General features: G+C 39.7%; 1 protein-coding gene across 1 annotated transcript; it reads right to left on the reverse strand.

The window, feature by feature from the left end:
- Positions 1 to 3: 3 nt before the first annotated feature.
- Positions 4 to 15,755, reverse strand: BTBD1 (BTB domain containing 1). Its single transcript, XM_080626724.1, has 8 exons — positions 15,319 to 15,755; positions 8,823 to 8,979; positions 8,171 to 8,276; positions 6,339 to 6,536; positions 5,878 to 6,070; positions 5,228 to 5,315; positions 964 to 1,110; positions 4 to 177 (listed from the first exon to the last, which is right to left on the reverse strand). Exons 1-8 carry the CDS (start codon positions 15,714 to 15,716, stop codon positions 19 to 21), a joined length of 1,446 nt encoding a protein of 481 aa, XP_080482850.1. The 5' UTR covers positions 15,717 to 15,755; the 3' UTR covers positions 4 to 18.
- Positions 15,756 to 18,676: the final 2,921 nt, after the last annotated feature.

Raw genomic sequence — 18,676 nt, forward strand, 5'->3', positions numbered from 1 at the left:
TGAGATGAGCATGTGAAATTATGTATAAAATATTATTTCTGGTATCTGTCCATCTTCTATTGATGTACCATTGTTGTTACCCGGTGAACTATAAAAGACAAAGCATGTTTTACTAGCAGTAGGAGATTCATGGATCACTTTCTTCAAGCCTTTTGTTCCATAGTGGGAATCAGGACCCTGAAAAACATCACAAGAGTTTAGCAACTGAATGGAAGCAGGCAGCAAGACCCATAAAACATTAAAGTTAAAACACTACTGCGTTAGGATATTTTAACAGTAAAATTGTCTGTACCCACATCGTATAAGTCACATACAAAATCACAAATAACACAAGTGAGTACCCTATGTCTAAATAACAAAAAATTTCTCTGAAAACAGACTTAAACCACTTGACTTTATCCAACTAGTAATAAATAAATTTTGATTCCCGTATGGGGAATTATATTTAAAAGAGTTTTATAAAAGACTTTTGAGAAAACACTGAATAAATAAATTTATCCATAACATTAAAGGGATACTTCCCTAGAACAAATTATTCTTTCCTATACTGCAGCACTAGCATATAAAAAGTGACAAAAATGGCGATTAAAAAAACCCAAACCTTTTAGTTTTCTGTAGCTATACTGGTTAGAATATGCTCAATAAAAGAAATTAAAACTTTAATTTTTACAGAGAGCTGCCAGATTACACATTCTAGATAGCGCTTTTGCCCACACAGAACCATTGACTCCCATTAGGACTCATTCTAACTTACATCAGCCAGAAAGTGGGAAGGCACATTCTGTTTTGTGGCACAGAAAAGTGACAGCAGTCTCACAAGTTACTGTGGAGTTTAACTATACCTTTCTTTAGCACTAAAAATAAATCAAAAATCTAGAAGTCACTTTCCCATCAGAAGAGCCAGAAAAGAACAACTGTTGCACCAAAGTAACATTTTTCTTCTGTACTGTTAGACATTCTTACTTTCAACGTTGCACAAGCTGTGTAGCAAACTGTTGGCAAAATCTCTATAGGTTCTTTGAACATAACTCTGAACGTACTGGCTGTTCCATCACAACTAAATCCAGTGTCATTCTGTCCTAGCGTCTGATTCTTCTCATAATCAATTATCTGTAAAAACCAAGAAAATAGTATTTTTAGGTTTATAAGCCTGAGAAAGATTCTTATTGTATTCATATTAGAAGATTGCAAGCAAACACTTGCCTACTCCACCCAGTTTAATTGCAAGGATAATGCTATCTCAGGACTGGAAAGTAGGTGTAATGTCCTGATACCACTAGGGTTGACCTAGCAGTGCGCTGAACTAAGGCCTGCACGTTCCACACAGGCTGTTCAACCTGTGGGCTAGATTCAACACTGCTCCAACCAGGTTATAGTCTTTGCTTGGGAGATGAAGAATAGCTCTTACACATTCATCTTCTGACCTTCATATATTACATATACTCCTGTACTTAGATCTGCTGATCTTGGTACACCTACACAGCCCACATGAGGTAAGCACAGATAAAATAAGCAGTTAATGACACGATTTTAAAAGAAAACAAGAACTTGTGTTGCTATGTTTTATACAATTTATGTTCTAGACTCAGTTTAAAAATTACACTCAGATTACATATTCCATTTTAAGCAAATACGCAAATAGGAATCACTAGCTAAGATGCAGTAACAGCAGATAACTCACTTCTTTTGGGTAGCAATCCTGATCTATGTTGCTGAACAACCTCTTGTAGAAGTTGGATATTAGAGCTTTAGAGTAACATGGACACTTCTCATGGTTACTGCACTAACAAGAATCCTATCAATTTGTGCTCTAATTTTTCCCCCAGGCACAATCAACAGAAATGTTAACATTTATCATACTGAAGGCCTAAGCCCCTTTCACATAAAGGATGTATTTGCAATATATGTTATCACTATTTTAAGACAAGTACTATGTGTTTAATTCTCTCAAGCTCTGCTAGCACTGATGCAAGTCCAAGAAGAAAGGTAGACACCCAGGACTTAAATACCTGTCTGAAAAAATTGTGACAGGAAAGTTTCAGATTCATCAGGAATTGAGGATACTTCCAGAATGAAGCAAAGCTGTATAAGGTGGATGGCCTTCATCTGAACTGTAGAAGTACACTAGCCTTTCAATTAGGCTCAGGAGCATCTCTTTCAAGTGAATCTCTTGATCATTCCCACTTAATATGTTTTCGTTTGCCTTGCAAGAACTCAATTATTTTCAGATGAAATGCATCCAGCAAACATGCTGAAGGAGCACGCCAAACTATTTCATCTGCTAATGGGAATTTAGCCAAGAGGATCAAACAAGTTAATGCAAAGTAAAAAATCTCCAAATATGTATAATATGGCTGCTAGGTCCTCAGTACCAACTGGTTTATTCTAAAGATCCTATCTAGTGCACTACGCTATCCATTTACATAAACATATAGTTTGAGAAAACTATAATAAATATATAAATTATATAATAAATATATAAACATATATAAAATCAAGGATTTTCCAAATTAGCTTTTAAACTGAAGAATGTGAAAAGCCAACAAATTCCTTCAAAACCACATTCCAGATACATTCTGTTTGGAACATCTTAAGAAGAAAGGCACAATATTTTTCTCTTAAGAGACAGACACAAAATTCCTATCCTTAAGTACAGGATGGTCAGAGAATGGTAATCATCAAATACAAAACAGACGGCTAAGTAAACTGTCATTTTAATAAAATTCCCAGAACTGAACTAAAACAGCAGTTCCAGCACATGTGAGAAGTCTTTGAAATAAGATAGGAACAATGGAATTTCTGTCCTAAATAAAGTCACAGATTCTTTCTTTCACAACATTTCCCATACACCGAATAAATCCATGTGAAGTGATAGTACCAGGTTACGAAATACACAGAACATAGGGTAACTGTGACAGTCACAGAATGCCAATACCCTGTTAGAAAGCTTAGAATCAAATAAAAACTCATTTCAGTAAGAAAGAGAATTCAAATGGACTGAAATTTCATACTTGAAAAAAATACAGTGCTGGGTCAATATTACTAGAAGACAATCCTGACCACAACATGCTAAGAAAGATCAATCAGGCTACAAGAGCAGGAAGTATAATTTTAGTGTGTCTTCCATTACCCACTCAGACTGGGCAAGTGTCATATCAGGACATAAAGCAGGGGTGACATTTTTAGATGCTATCACTGGCCATTTCATGAGCTTGCTAACCAATTGTTCAGTAGGAAGAAACGCAACCCTTGATTTGGTACTGACTGATGAGTAAGATCAGATTCAAAATTTCATAATGGGAACACTATGTAACAGTGTTTGTAATATACTTACAGTCAACGCTACCATGTGAACAAAATCAAATGCACCACAGCTATGCTACATTTCAAAAAGAGAAAAAACGAGGAAGCTTGTTCAAAAGAAGGAGCAATTAAGAAAATGAAATCCTTATAAGAAGCATGCAGACTGCTGAATCCCATGCAGACTGCAGTCCCATGCCCAAGTACAGTATTGGCAGATATCACCTATTAGGAAAGGCCTGAGAAAAGGGGAAAAAAGCTGGCATGGCTGATGAGCAAAAGGCTATTACCGGAAATAAACAAACAAAAAAGGGCATCCCATAGAAATATGAAGTCATATCCAGATTAGAATATAAAGGGCCACACTAACAGAGTAAAATGTAAAAAAGTACAACTAAGCAGGCTAAAAGAAGGCTTAGGAACAGCTATTTAAAAGCATGAAAACCCATGCTAAATCATTCTTTCAACAAAGCAGTAGCTTAGCACCCTACATGGGTGCCTGTAAATACGCATGAAGCTATAAACATGCATGAAGATATAAAATGAGTAGCAGCAGGATAAGGTCTTCAACATGGAAGCCTAGAGAACAGTAATACAAAGACATCATTTACCAGCAGAAGAAACCAGGAAAATCACCATGCTGGGACAATGTTTTCAGCAAACCTCAAACAGAAAGCAACCTTACAGAAGTTACGGTAATAGTAACATGCAAACTTCCTCCTAAGACTTGAATCAGTAGTGAACAGATGTCAGTCTTCCCAAAAAGCTCTGGGCAAAGACAAGCCTCTAAGCCCCAGTACATGTACCAGATGAGCTAAGAATGTAATTAATACCCAGTTGGATCAGACAAATGGTCCAATATGCTCTGACAGAGGCAAGAGATGTTGCTCTGGGTTAGTACACAACTCTGGGCTCTTCAGTCTGTTTCCCCAGCATCCACAACTGTTCTACTAGGTGTGCTACAGTGCACATCCCTGTCTGTTCCTTCTGGAATCTTCTAATGGATCTGCTATAACGAACATGTTCAAATACCACCGAATTCAAAACAGGTGTCTGCGTCTTCTGGCAGTATGTTCAGTATCTGCATACTGCAGATACTCTTACCTGTTTTGATCTTCTGGTATCAGTAAGAGTCTCTGAGTTCTAATATTCTGGGGTTTGGTGAATAATAAACAGTTCTGCATTTATTTTATCCATTGCTCTCATACTTTTAGAAGCATTGCTCACACCTACCCTACAAACTGAAGAGTCCTAGCCTTTTTAGTCTTCCTTCATAAAGCAGCAGCTCTAGCCCCTTAATCATTTTAATTACCCTTTTTCTCTACCTTCTAATTCTACTGTGTGAGATTGGGAATAGCACACAATACTCAAGATGTGGGCATACCTGGCTTTCATACAGCGATACAATGTCACCTTTTATCTTGTTTTTACTATAATCCTGATGACATAGTGGGTTTTTTTGCAGTCACTATGTTGTGTCCCCTATTACAGAGAGCTGCTGATGACAAATCCAAGATCTCCTTCCCAAATTACTAGAAACTTTACTAAAGGACAGACTTTGTGCACAACTGAACATACAAAGCTATAAAATTCTTCTGCAGAAAGCTTACACAAATTCAAGGTTAGACCAGACAAGTATCCTGAAGAAAGATTCACCAGGAACTACTAAACAGAGAAACCAAAATCAGTCTCTGGAAACACCTATACTAAAAATGATTGAAGGACAGGAGAATACAGCAGAAAGGGCGAAAGATTTTCATGTTGTTCTTACTTTTCCCTAGTCATCCTCTTATGACTACTGCTGGGGAAAAAACACAGGTTAGATTCCTAGCCTATTTATTGCTCCTACCAAAATACATACTAAAACTTTTGCCAGTACTACAAGCGCAGTTTCTATATAAGCTTATTTTAACAGAAAATACTGTACCTGTATATTAACTTGATAGTCTGTGGGTCCATGAATAGATCCATATAATCCAAATCCCACTATGGAAATTCTTCTATTAACTGTGAACCTAGTAAGACACAAGCCAAGAAAGGAATTTAAACACCTGTGATGGGTGTGTTACCTTATGCCCGGACAAATACAAAAAAAGCCTTCCACTGAAGACTGGGGAAGTAAACTGAAAATTACATCCCCCCCCCCCCCCAATAACACCTTCTATTTATATTTCAACAGTAAGAAAATGCTTTGTAAGGTATCAGCTTTACAGGTTTAAGCTTTGCTAATTCCCCAAGATATTCAATATTAATAAACAAAAAAGAGCCAGATTCTTTTTAGAGTCTCCAAAATAAAACCAGATCAAAGACTCGGTATTTTAAAAAGGACAGCTAATACCCAAACACGGTAGAACGTACCCAACCCTCCTGAAATGTATTCTTTGCTACTTTATATTTTATGTGTGCAACAGCCTGAGTTATTTTTAAAAAAGTAAAAAAAAAAAATAATCAAATGCTCCCAAACAGAACCAGCATGCTTGTTACGGTGTCTTATGCCAGAAAGTCAAAGTTAAGCAATTTGTTCCCTTTCTTCCCACGCTTCTCTGTCTCTCCTTCAAATAGTTTCAAAAGCCATACCTAATCCGATCACTTGTTCCACTGTAGCCCCAGCGACTTTCCACTTGCTGGAACCTGTTAATGCTGCATTCTTTTCCTCTAAGGCAACATCTTGGTCGGTCAATATAATCTACTTTAGGTTTAGGATTGACAGTAAAATGCAGAAAGAGATTTACTACTTCCCGATCTGACAAAATTCCAGACTGAGCAGGGCCTGTGAAAAGAAAAGACTTCTAAGATGCTTTGAGGAATTACTCCAACTGTTGTATTTAAACCACACATATTGGCAAACTGAAGATGACAATATTTTCCAACAGCCAGAGCATATTCTGCAGAATGTTTTGCTTTCATTTGTGCATCACAACTTTTACTAGTACGACACTGATAACAATAGAGTGTGAAGCATTTAAACACTCACAGATGAGCTGTGCAGAGATATTATCTAACAGTAAGACAATGAGACAAAGAACCCCAAAACTCACCTGCTGCAAACTCTTCAATAGTCATTAATGGAAAGCGGATTAAGGAAAGAGCCCTTCCAAGGACTTTCTGTTTGTTTCCAAATGTCACAGGCAGTTGCTGTCTTTGACATTCTGCTTCTGCCCAGCGAACAACAGCTCCAAAAAGTCTACTTTCTCGAATACTAAGGGTATCTCTTTCTAGAACTGCACACAGTGTGTCTAAAAAAAACAGGTTAACAGATCCAGGTAAGTTTTCATCCAAACCAGTACTACACATTAAGTAAGCTTAAAATGTTAAGTAAACGCTAACATTCATAGAAAGATATCAAAGACAAAACATCTTATGTATAAAGAAATCTCCCAATGGTCTACAGACTCCGAACAAAAAAACAAATACTATGAACTAAACTTCCTGCTATGAAGACAGTACGTGAACTTTCTTCTTAATCCTGAAATGTGTGACCATATATAATCTACGCAGTGACATTCAATATCCTGCAGAATTTCCATGGCTAGGGCAACATCAGAACTGGAAATGACCAAGTGGTGAATGCACACTACCAAAAAACCAACTTATTCATGATGACACTGTCACATTATCATCTGAGTAGCCACCTGCCAATCTGGATCAGCTATAGACACAAGCAGCAGCAGTGCACACAAAACCAGTTTAAAGATACATGAAAGTGATTTTAAACATTGACATGTTTGCCACCCACAAAGCTTGAAGGTGGAACACAGGATGTGAGGCAAGGTACTCTCAAAAAAAGGAGCAGGTTTTCCTGTATTTCTTACTTATTTTATGAATAACAGTATATTGGTACTGTAATGCAGTACAGGCACGTATTGGTACAGGTATGCAGTAATCCTCAGAACACAAGCCTGAAAAAAAAATGTGTTTTCAGATTCTGAATCTTCTGTCTTCTTTGCAAATTTTTAAATGCACTGAATTTAAGCAAGGTATGTTTGCAGTCATAGAAAATATACTGGAAAGTCAAAATAGATTGGGATTTATAGCAAGAGCAGAGATGAACACTCAGTCTGGGTACAAATCCCACTGAACAGGAGTTAACAATGCCTTTACAACTTCTTTAAGCAGCTGGTGTACCTTCCTCCAGCTGAGTTTTCCCACACAATCTACGTGAATTGGGATTAAAATCTTAAGACATATATAGCAGCAATGAAGTTCAGTAAGCAAACGTACAACTGCTAGCTTTTCATAAAAGATGAAACAGAAATTGCCAATTTAGATTTTATTTTTATTTTAAACACAGATTTCACAGATTGTACCTGATCTGTATAACTCTGAACAGAGGGGTACCATATGGCAACAGGACAGTACGACTCCTGTTACACGCAAAAAGCAGGTGTGGATCCCTCAGGGACAAGGCACAACACTTGGCAAGTGAAAGCTTTGGCTTTAACAAAAACATAGCATTACCATGGTGGGCGCCCCGTGGCACCAGCACTAACCAAATAGGGACCCAACACATTGGAACCCTGCTTAGGAGTGAAACTCAAAGGAAAGAACTGCAGGGGTGGATAATAAAACCTGCACTGATTAACATACCATACATATGCAGTGTCCTGTTTTGCTCATAAGCAAACTCAGTGATGTAATGCAGGTGCTGCTGCTTGATTTCTGAGATCTGCAGCTGGCCATCACATTGGTGCAAAGGTGGGTCAAGACTAGGGGGGAAGCAAAGTACACCATGACAAGGAGATAAAATGTGCTTAGAACTCTACACACTCAGAGGGAGAGGCAACCTATCCCAGGTTACTGTGATGAAGTCTTCTCACACCCTACAATTCCCTTCGGAAGTCTAATGCTTAGGGCATACAAAGTAACTTACCTATATCAATATCAGTAAAGCCTTCCGCACTTATTGCATCCATAGTACTTTTGTCTATTGTGTCAAGGCAAAGACTAGCAAGCTGAGGTTCATCAAACAAGCGAGCCTAAAGGTAAAGAAATACATTTTAAGCATAAAGCTGACACACTACTATTTTTAAAAAGCAAGTATTTTTACTCTAGTACAGATCTAAATTAAAACAGGCTGATTTGTCTTTGTGTTTATAACTTAAAAAGCACTTAAATTCTCAAAGAAGTACATAATTAGGGAGAATTCACTCAATGCAAGTTTTTCTTTGTGCTTACGTTTGTAGTTTTAGCAGTATAACTAGAAAAAGTACACCTTAAATCCACTATACAGAACTGAAGCACAGTCTTCACATAAAACAATTGAGAAATTAATGCAAATACACTGTAAAATGAACTGGCTCTATCTGAAATGTCTCAGTTCATTGCATAAGAAAAATAAAAGAAAAGCCTTTATTCCACATTTATAAGAAGCTGAGTCTGTAAAAACGCTAACAGATCGACTAGAAATTTTTATGCATAAATTAGGCTATATGGTAACAAACCTACTGTGAAATAATATTTAGTAATTTCCTTCCAAATACTGATTTTCCTAGTAAACCAAAAATAAGCTTAGATTTACCTACTTGTGTAAGCAGCATAAAGGCATTATCTGCTCGGAGGTGCTTCGTTAGAAAATCCACACAATGTGCTTCCAGGGCTGGGACTGCATACTTTTTAGCAGTGTATAAAGTAGTCATGACTGTTTCTGGACCAATCTGAACTTCATCTGAATAAAGAAACCTGGAAATCAATACAAAAATACAGACCATAAAAACCTATCTTGAGAAGAGCAAGTCAGGCACAACAGAACAGTCTCTCTGCGTTTAGAAAACAGGTCAAAGATTTGCACTGTGAACATGCAACAGTTGACCATGGAGTATTTTAACAAATTGATAAGCAAATTAGAGGGTTTAAGAAAGAGTATTACGTTAACCTAATGGCATACATTTGTTTTAAATATGTATTATTCCCCAAGACTGATCTGGCTGTACTAGCTATACATAGCTACCAACTGTAAACAACAGCTGAGCTGCAGAATTAGTTAACACACAAATGTATGCTCTTTTGATTCACTAGCAAGAGCTGTATTCCTAAACATCAATACATAAGCCTCTGTGGCTATATCACTGAACTTAATTTACTGACAATGCACACTAGCTTTCCCACGAGGAGAATAGTGTCAAGGACTTAGACTGTGATAACACGTCAAAGTTACCACTCTTTAGTGTTCAGAGGAGAGGAAAGGGAGTCATCAAGCAGATGACCTTGACTCTTCTATTCCTACCATAGCAAAGCACACAGCAAAGCTTGTCTCCACTGCTCAAGGCTAGATGACTGGTTAAGATTTTAGAGGTAAGATGTGAACCAAAAGACAGGAGCTCCCACCAAAACCAGGGAAAAAAAACCTGTTTCCTGAGCAGTTGTTATTTGAGACCAGAAAAAAATCAGTTTTATTTTAAGCTTTAGCATGGAAAATATGACCTTTCTAAAAATAATTTTTCTTACAGGTAACATGGAAGATAATCTTAGCAATATTTAATCAGTTTTTCAGATAATAATCAAGGATAGCTTGTGATTTACAAAAATCCATTTGTCTCAACACACAGGTGGTTGAGCACAATAAAGAAGGGCACATCAGCAAATGCAGAAACTCCTCAGTGAAGGCCAAGCCTTTCCCTTCTTAATATTTTTTGTTCAGAGCCTCCTGGAAATGAAAGAATGGCAAGCATGTTTAGAAGGGTTTTAAAATGTAACAATAAGCAGTTTGCATTTAACAGAAGAAAACTGCCAAAGTAATGGACAAGCTTATTTGCAACATAGGAAGATCTAAGTAACAGTAACACAAAATTCAAGTTTCAACTGAAGTTTTTCATTGTTTGCATTTCTTACATAATTGCTGACACACAACTAAACATGGTGTGCAACATTAAATTTGTGCCACTTACCAAGAGGTATGCATTTACCATTACAATACTCCCATCTATTCAAACAGGCAGCTTTCACATCACTTCGGAAATGTGAATGATGCTCTAAATTAATTTTTGATACGGGATTTACATCAAACAGCTTTTATAAAGAATGAGTTACATTAAATGCTAACTTTTTTTTTTTTAGTAGAAGTTTCATACAGGTCATTTAGAACTGATTTATGAAAGCTATAAACTATTACCTGTGATGACAATGATGGGCTGACTGGACAGCCACAGTCAGTGACAAATTTACTTTCAAGAAACTAAGATCTCATAGGTACAGTTTTGTATAACAAATGGACAAGCTGTTCATTAAAGCACTAGAATAATGCATTTAGATTTTGGTTTTAAGATTAAAAAAAAAAAAAAAATCTATTTAAAATGCCCTAACCTTTCTTGTTTGACTTTATAGGAACTTGGAGTCTAAATCATGCAAGAGTTGAATATTAACAGGCTGTAAAAAAACCAGCATTACCACATAAACTACATTATAAGCTTTACCTAATTCAAAAAAAAAAACAAAAACCCAACCAAAACCAAAAACAAATGAACAAAAACCACAACAAAAAAACCCAACCAAACAGAAAAAGGATATTCTTGAGGCTCTGTGTTCCAACCCCTTCCCTGCTGTATGGCTGAATATACATTAGGAGACACTCCTCAACTGAAAGTGTGTCAATGACAAACTAACAGGACTTCAGTGATTAAAGTTCTGACAACTAAGACTTGCACTGCATCTCAAGCAGTAAATAAAACATTAGTGTGCTACCAACACTCTTTCAGCACAAATCCAAAACACTGCTCCATGCTAGCTCCTCAACTCTATCCCAGCCAAACCCATTCCCTATCGCATACCATTTACGTCATGCTCAGGTACCACATTATCACCACACATCTTCATTAACTACCCCTTTCCCCATAGAAGGTCTGTAACATGTAGACAAATATGCATAATATGTCCATCGAGCTCATTTGGTCTATGACTTTGGGTTCCATCTGTTATGGTATTCACTCAGGACAGGATGGGTGATGTGTTGCATGGAGTTACTGGACACTTTTGACATCGTAATCTATTTCTAGACATTGATCACTACAGGGTGTAACAACTCATAATTACAGAACATGCAATATAGTTACGTACTTTGAAACTGAGAAGTTTATGACAAGAAGCGACCAAATTAATTACAAAAGTCACATCGTCAGTTTCCTGTGTTTAGTATTTCAAGGTTTTGACAATGCCAATACTTTCCTAGGATTTTCAAAGCCAAATAGCAGTCTTCTGCAAAAATTAAGTGTGAATTTGCAAAGTTAAAAGGTAGCTGTGAAAAATGGTAACAAAGTCCATTGCTCTAGGATGTTGTATAATCCATTTCCCTTAAGTAAATGATCATGATGCGCCTGTCTACTCATAAAACAGGAACTCTAGGTGTGTCTTCTCTCTGAAAATCCCTCTGCTCACGTCTGTCTTTGCATTACCTCTCCCATTTGTGGCAGGTCTGAACTAGCATACCTTTAGGTTTATACCACTGTTCCTCCTCCACTTAACTCAGTGGGGCTCAGGATCGTGTATATTTCCTGCTTGCCTTCCTCCATCCTCTCCTCCACTTGGACAGGCTTACAGAAACAACTTGCTCTTTATGTATTGACTAATTTTATCGTCAGCCAGAACGGTGTGTGTGTGTATGTGCAGAGTGGAAGAACACTTTTAGTGACCACTCGATCATTCACTTTACATAAGCCTCTTATACACTTTATGCCACTTTTCTCTCAGGTTAGCATTTCTTTCTCCCCCAGCCTTAGCATCCTTCCAACAGCCGAAATATTTTCACCATTAAAAAAGCACACAGGAATTTTTTTCCAGTTAGTCATGATTATCCCTTTGTTTGCTGCTTGCCAAAGTCTTCTGCAAAGGCATTTGGAAGATGGACTGTTAAACTCATGCCATGTTGCCACTTTCCTTTATACTATGATCAAAGGAGAAGTTAAATTCCTGCAATTTGTGAATGAAACAAAAAGTTAAATCTTCTTAAAACCAACAAAACGAAACCCTAAAGCAGAATCCTATGGAGGCAGCTTTAATCTTCTGGATTAAAAAAAAAACCCAACAACAACAAAACAACAAACCCCCGAGTAATTGGGAAGCAAATTCAAACTTTTGTGACTGATTATTTCACCGTTTAAGGATTTATCTGCCAAATTACTGAAGTAGTCAGCTGCTTTCAAAAAACTTGTGTCTCATGTTGGAAAACTCTTCAGGCAGGAGGAATACTGGATGAGAAGCTAGAACACATACCACAGTAATTTCTAAGCCCTTGAGCTCAGACAACTGTTTTCTAAGAAAGTTCTTGCCCCTTCCCCAGCCACTTTTAAAAGGCTGCCTACCCTCTTCCTAGTTTTACACTTAGGATTTTAGCCCACAGACGAGGATAACTATCCAAGTTCCTCTAGGGGCAAAAATAAACCCTACAATGTATTACTGGAATTACAGTGGTACTGTCAATTAAAAGTTTTGGTTCATTCTTTTAAAATATTTTAACTCCACAGATGTATTATTTAGAGTCGCCTGTCAGGAAAAAAAAAAAATAGCAAATGTAGCCAATTTTAAATTGTGTGCAGATATAGCCAAAACAAACCCAACCCAAACGTCACATTAACTTGGTGACCATCAGATGTTAAATTGTTCTATTTCTAACTACTGTTTTCTTCCCTATAAAGGTAATTCTTGACCTACAAACTATTTTGTGACAAAACACTAACTCTGATGGAAGTTTACATCATAGGACAAAGAAATGACACTGTCTCACTGGACACATAGAGACAGAATGAGTATTAAGAGAATGTGAAAAATTTTCATTAAAAAAAAATTTTTCTTTGGGTTTCTTTCTACAAGTAGCATTTGTCAGTAGATCTTTATGAAACACATCAGCCACATATAGGAGTTAACAAACCACAGGAGTAAATAAAATGGAAACAAGCTGTGGAACATTAAATAACTTGTGAATCATCCCTAAAAGCTTTTGCATCACTTCAACATTTCCTTTACCTTGACCTTAATTTGCTATGTGTATTCAAAGATCCCAACTCAATTTCTAGCCACTAGACCTCAAATTGGTCTTTTCAGACATTAAAGGCAGGTCCCATAAAAGGCAACCATCATTATCTGACCAATGTACTAATGACAGATAGAAGAGGCCAACAGTGCGAGGTTAATTCTTGCCTCTTCTAGCCAAAACCAGGAGAAAAAAAAACCCAAACACAGTTGTGTTATCATTGGTATACTTTAAAAACAGTACATATGAGCAAGGAAGGCATCCTGTACTGGTCTGTGTTAAAGAAGTTATCCTTAAATATGTTTTTAACAAGGTGTTACAACATATATTTATTCCAAAATAAGCTCAAAAATACAGAAGAATGTCCTAAAAAGCTGCCATGTATTTCATACCAAAGAAGACATCAAACCTGAGAGGTATCAACAGTTCATCAGTCTGGCGATATTTAGTCAAGACACAAATATAATCAGTTTACTTACGTAAGTCCCCTACCCATTGCATACTAGCAGCTCTACCAACACAAGACGCCTTTTGTTTGCATCTAAAAACATCTCTTCCTTCACTTGTACAGTTTTGAAATACCACCCTTATCTTTACTTAGAACTCACCTGTTTCTGTGTTTATATTTTTATCTAAACTTCTTTCATTATATTCACTTTTTACTGTCCAGTGTTTTTTCCACATATATAGAGACAAACACATAGATGTGCACAGTCATTTACTTCTAACCTTTGAAACTATTTTGCCTGAAAGACACTTCCTACTATCTCCCACTCTGCTACACACTCTTCACCTTGCCACTCCCTCTCTAAGAATCCGCAAAATACAGCCCATTTACTAACAGTAACAGAGACATTGCTGCTGCATGGTGGATTCTTCCCCAGCCCAATCAGTTGCAGCTCCTGTGTGCATGATTACTAGATGGACTATGTGACTCTTCTCATTGCTCTTATCTGTTAGGCATCAAAACAAAGAGAAAGTTGCTAAGACTTTGGAACTTTTCCTATTACAGAAAGCTTCAAGACACTACATATTTATTTCCAGGCAACAATATTACTGTTTCTCAAATGTTTGTTACAGAAATCTATTTTATATGTTTTTATACAGGTTTCACCTAGCAGAGGAGTTTCTTTCAGAAAAATCTTAAGGTTAAGCAGTTTTGTCGTACTACCACACCACAGCACAAAGAAACTACCAGAATTGTTTCCATGAGTTTTATTTAGCACTAGTAAAAAGAGATGACAGATAAACCCAAGGGTTTTGTGAGCATGAGAAGCAGCAGATCCTATTCTGCCCAAATTAGAAATCACTAATCCATTTTACATACTTTTTGCCATCACTGCACTCCTGGTCTCACTCATTTGGGTAGTCTGGGTGTAAAAATCAGTTATTAACTTCTGTGTGTTCATTTTCCACCCAAAAGTATGTGAAGTGTGATCACAATGGGTGTATTACTCTGGTAAAAAGATACAACAATTTTTTGCCACAACTGAAAAAGAAAAGTGGCCAATAAGATGAATAAAGCTTCAACGGAAGTATGAAATGAAAAAGCTTGGTACAACAGCCTCTGTCCCTTCTTAGCCATTATTAGGTGCATATAGTTGCAGCTCTCAGAGGAACCACCAACCCCCATCATCTTACTTATTAAAACCAGAAACAAAATCCCAAACCAGTCACCCACCACTACCAAAGTACTCTTCTGAAGGCACAATCAGCTGCTCTGAAGTTAGGGCACTTCTCTTGAGAAAAGGATGCCGGGGAAAGCGCAAGAAGAAACCAAACCGCATCCCCCGGGCGGTGTGACCTTGCATGCAGCCCGCAAGGTGCTTACGCGTGTTCCCCGTGCTTACCTCTGCGGGTACACGCCGGCGGCCCGGGGGAACGGAAGGGCTCTCCGGGGACAGGAGCCAGGAGGGGCCTTGGCTCGAGGAGATGAGCTAGCGGACAAGCGGGCCTCGCCGCGGCCCTGCGATACCGGTGGGAGGAGAAACACCCAACCCCCGCTGTGCGCTGCCCCCAGCCCAGGAGCCTCCCCTCACCCCGCATCGCCGGGGCCTGACCTGAGGAGCGCCAGGAAGGCGGCGGGCTCCACGTCGGGCAGCTCGATCTCGGCCGAGGTGGTGGCCATGCCCCCGTTAAACATCGCGTCGAACACGGCGCTGCCAGCCGCTAGCACGAAGCGGTGCGCCGGGATGCGCTGCTGGCCGGGCCCTGGGGACGCCCCAGCGCCCGCACCACCGCCGCTGCGGGGGCCTCCCTTGCCCACCACGAAGTGCACGTCGCTGAGCAGCTCGTTGGAGAAGAGGAAGGCAAAGCGTTCCCGCAGCGACCCCTTGGTGGCCTGCCAGTTGTACAGCGGCTCCCGCTGCAGCACCGCGCCGGCCTCCGCCGCAGCGGCAGTGGCTGTGGCGGCGGGTGTCTCCACAGGCGCACCCGGGCCGCCGCCGGCAGCCGCCATCGCCGCCCTGAGGGGCCGGGCCGAACCGCACTGCTCCGTCCGCCGGCTGCACACGAGCGACTGACGTCAGCCACTCACCGCCTCTGCGTCGCGCATGCGCCTCTGCGCCGCGCAGGCTCGCGGTGTGGCCGCGGCGGCGTGACTTGCCGTTCCCTGCGGCCGCGCGGGCAGTGGCAGAGCCGTCCTCCGGGCCGTGTCACTCGTTAGGCCTGTAAAGGCGTTTCATGCCCGCGTGTGCGGCTGGAGTGCGCTTCCAGAACCGCGAGAGGGGAAAACCAGGTGTGCGAACCACAGAGTGGTGCGGCAGGCACGGGCCTTTACACCCATACGTGTGGAAACGTGCACACAGTGCAGGTGTGTGTGCACCTGAAATGTAAATTCCTGCTTATAATACCGTTCCTTACGGTAGCAGGGAAGACAAGGCTCGATCACTTTATTTGTGAAATAATGTTGGAATCTTAGAATCATAGAACAGTTAGGGTTGGAAAGGACCTTAAGATCATCTAGTTCCAACCCCCGTGCCATGGGCAGGGACACCCCACACTAAACCATGGCACCCAAGGCCTCATCCAACCTGGCCTTGAACACTGCCAAGGATGGAGCATTCACAACCTCCCTGGGCAACCCATTCCAGTGCCTCACCACCCTCTCAGTAAGGAATTTCTTCCTTATATCCAATCTAAACTTCCCCTGTTTAAGAATGTTGATGACTGTTGATGCGCTTACCTTGCAGTGCTTGTACAAAAAGAATCCACTTACAGGGTGTTTGGATATTGCGTGTTTTAAACATCTGAGGAGAAAAATCAAAACAAAACCAGCAATTGTGAACCTATCAGTGAGGCAGCACAGCAGCCATCAAATGTAATGTCCTTGGACCAGGGAACATAGAGTGGTGAGTTCATATAGTCATAGCATGGTTTGGGTTGGAAGGGACCATCAAAGGTCATCTAGTCCAACCCCCTGCAGTGAGCAGGGACATCTTCAAGTAGATCAGGTTGCCCAGAACCACATCCAGCCTGGCCTTGAATGTCTGCAGGGATGGCACATTCAACACCTCTGTGAGCAATCTCTGGCAGTTTTTTACTCCTCTCATTGTTAACAGTTTCTGCCTCACATCCAGCCTGAATCTCCCCTCTTTTAGTTTAAAACCATTACACTTCACCCTGTCGCAACAGGCCCTGTTAAAAAGTCTCTTCCCAATTAATTGGGCAAATTCTGACAAGCAGTATGGGTTCATTTTTAGTGTACTGTCTTGGTGGGTTTTGGGAAAGAGAAGAGAAAGGAAAAGAAAGGTACCTTTACGTTTTCAAGTCCTCTCAAACCACTGTCAGTTGAAAAATAAGGTGGATCATTTTGCCATCTACTGGAGTTTTGCTGTAAATACATCAGCAATTTGAATACAGAGCTGAAAGCTGTTTATCATAGCTCCTGACTTGTCAGCATTTATAGAAACGTGTGGCTAAAAGGGGAATAGAATATGTCACCACTCTGCATTTAGGTTTATAATTAGGACAAAACTGAGACCAAGCAAATGTGGTCCGTTTCGCAGAACAAGTTTAAAAGAACCTTAAGCAGATGGAAGCAATTTCAGCAGGGTAAACTATAGTGGGAAAGGGCACAAGAAGACATAGTATACCAGCCAGAAAGCAGCAAGTAGCTGTGCACAGAGGCTATATTTAAAAATAAAACCATACTGCTGACTTAGAAGAATGAAGGTTATCACCTTTGCGCTTTTCTTGTCCCAAGGTGGGCAAAGAAGGGAAAGTGGGAGAAGCCCAGATTCCATCCAGCAGCTTAGGGATGGAGATCAGAAAAATCATGAGGGAAATGGTGACACCAAGGACATAAATCAGTATATTTCTGGGGATTTTTATTTTGGTAATGGGATGATCTGGGTATTAATGAGAGTTTCTGCGTTGCTGTCCTTCTGCTTTCACCTTCCTGCATTCACTCACAGGTTAGTCTCTCAGCTGAGAGCTAACAGCCATGACTCTCATGGACAGCCATGGCTGTAAAAAGTGAATGTATTGTCAGTAGTAGAGGATGTTAACAAGGACAGAAGAGGGTTAAGATCTTAAGAAGGAAAGGTATGCCAAAGAACTGAAAGGGGGGTAGTTGGGGCAGAGAGAGTATGTAAGACACCTTCCGGGATGAGAAATGAATCACAAGAAGATAAAGCTATGCAAGACAGAAAAAATGGGATAGACCTATGGGATGAGCCAAGAAAGAAAACAGAGAAAATCATAGAATCATAGAACAGTTAGGGTTGGAAAGGACCTTAGGATCATCTAGTTCCACCCCCCCTGCCATGGGCAGGGACACCTCACACCAAACCATGTCACCCAAGGCTCTGTCCAACCTGGCCTTGAACACCGCCAGGGATGGAACATTCACAACTTCCCTGGGCAACCCATTCCAGTGCCTCACCACCCTTACAGTAAAAAACTTCCTCCTTATATCCAATCTAATCTTCTCCTGTTTAAGTTTTAACCTGTTACCCCTTGTCCTATGACAATGAGGGTAAAGAAATAAAAATAATATGAAATCAAAGTATGCGGGAAAAAAGAAATACAATAAATTAAAAAAACCCAAAACAAAACAGGAAAGGAGACAAAGGAAAGGATACAGGATATGAAGAAAAGGAGAAATGTGACCTGGATGCCCATCAGCTGGAAGATCTGATCAGCTAAAAGCCAAATGCAGTAACTTAAACAGTTCTGGAAGTGAGAACTAAGAGGATATTAAGTAACAGAGTTCCTTCTGAAACTGGACTTTTCTGCATGTAGACAGTGAGCCTCAGACATTTGTTTCACCTTGTAATAATCTTCATGCCAGCTTCCTTCTTAAAAAAAAGTCAGCTGTTTTTTCTTTGGCATTACCAGTAGGTGGATCACAGCCATTTTTAAATGTGATGTCATGGGATTGTATTCACCAGTCCAAATCAGAAATAATACACAATG

The sequence above is a fragment of the Psittacula echo genome, assembly GCF_963264785.1.
Source record: "Psittacula echo genome assembly, chromosome: 10".
Lineage (NCBI taxonomy): Eukaryota > Metazoa > Chordata > Aves > Psittaciformes > Psittacidae > Psittacula > Psittacula echo.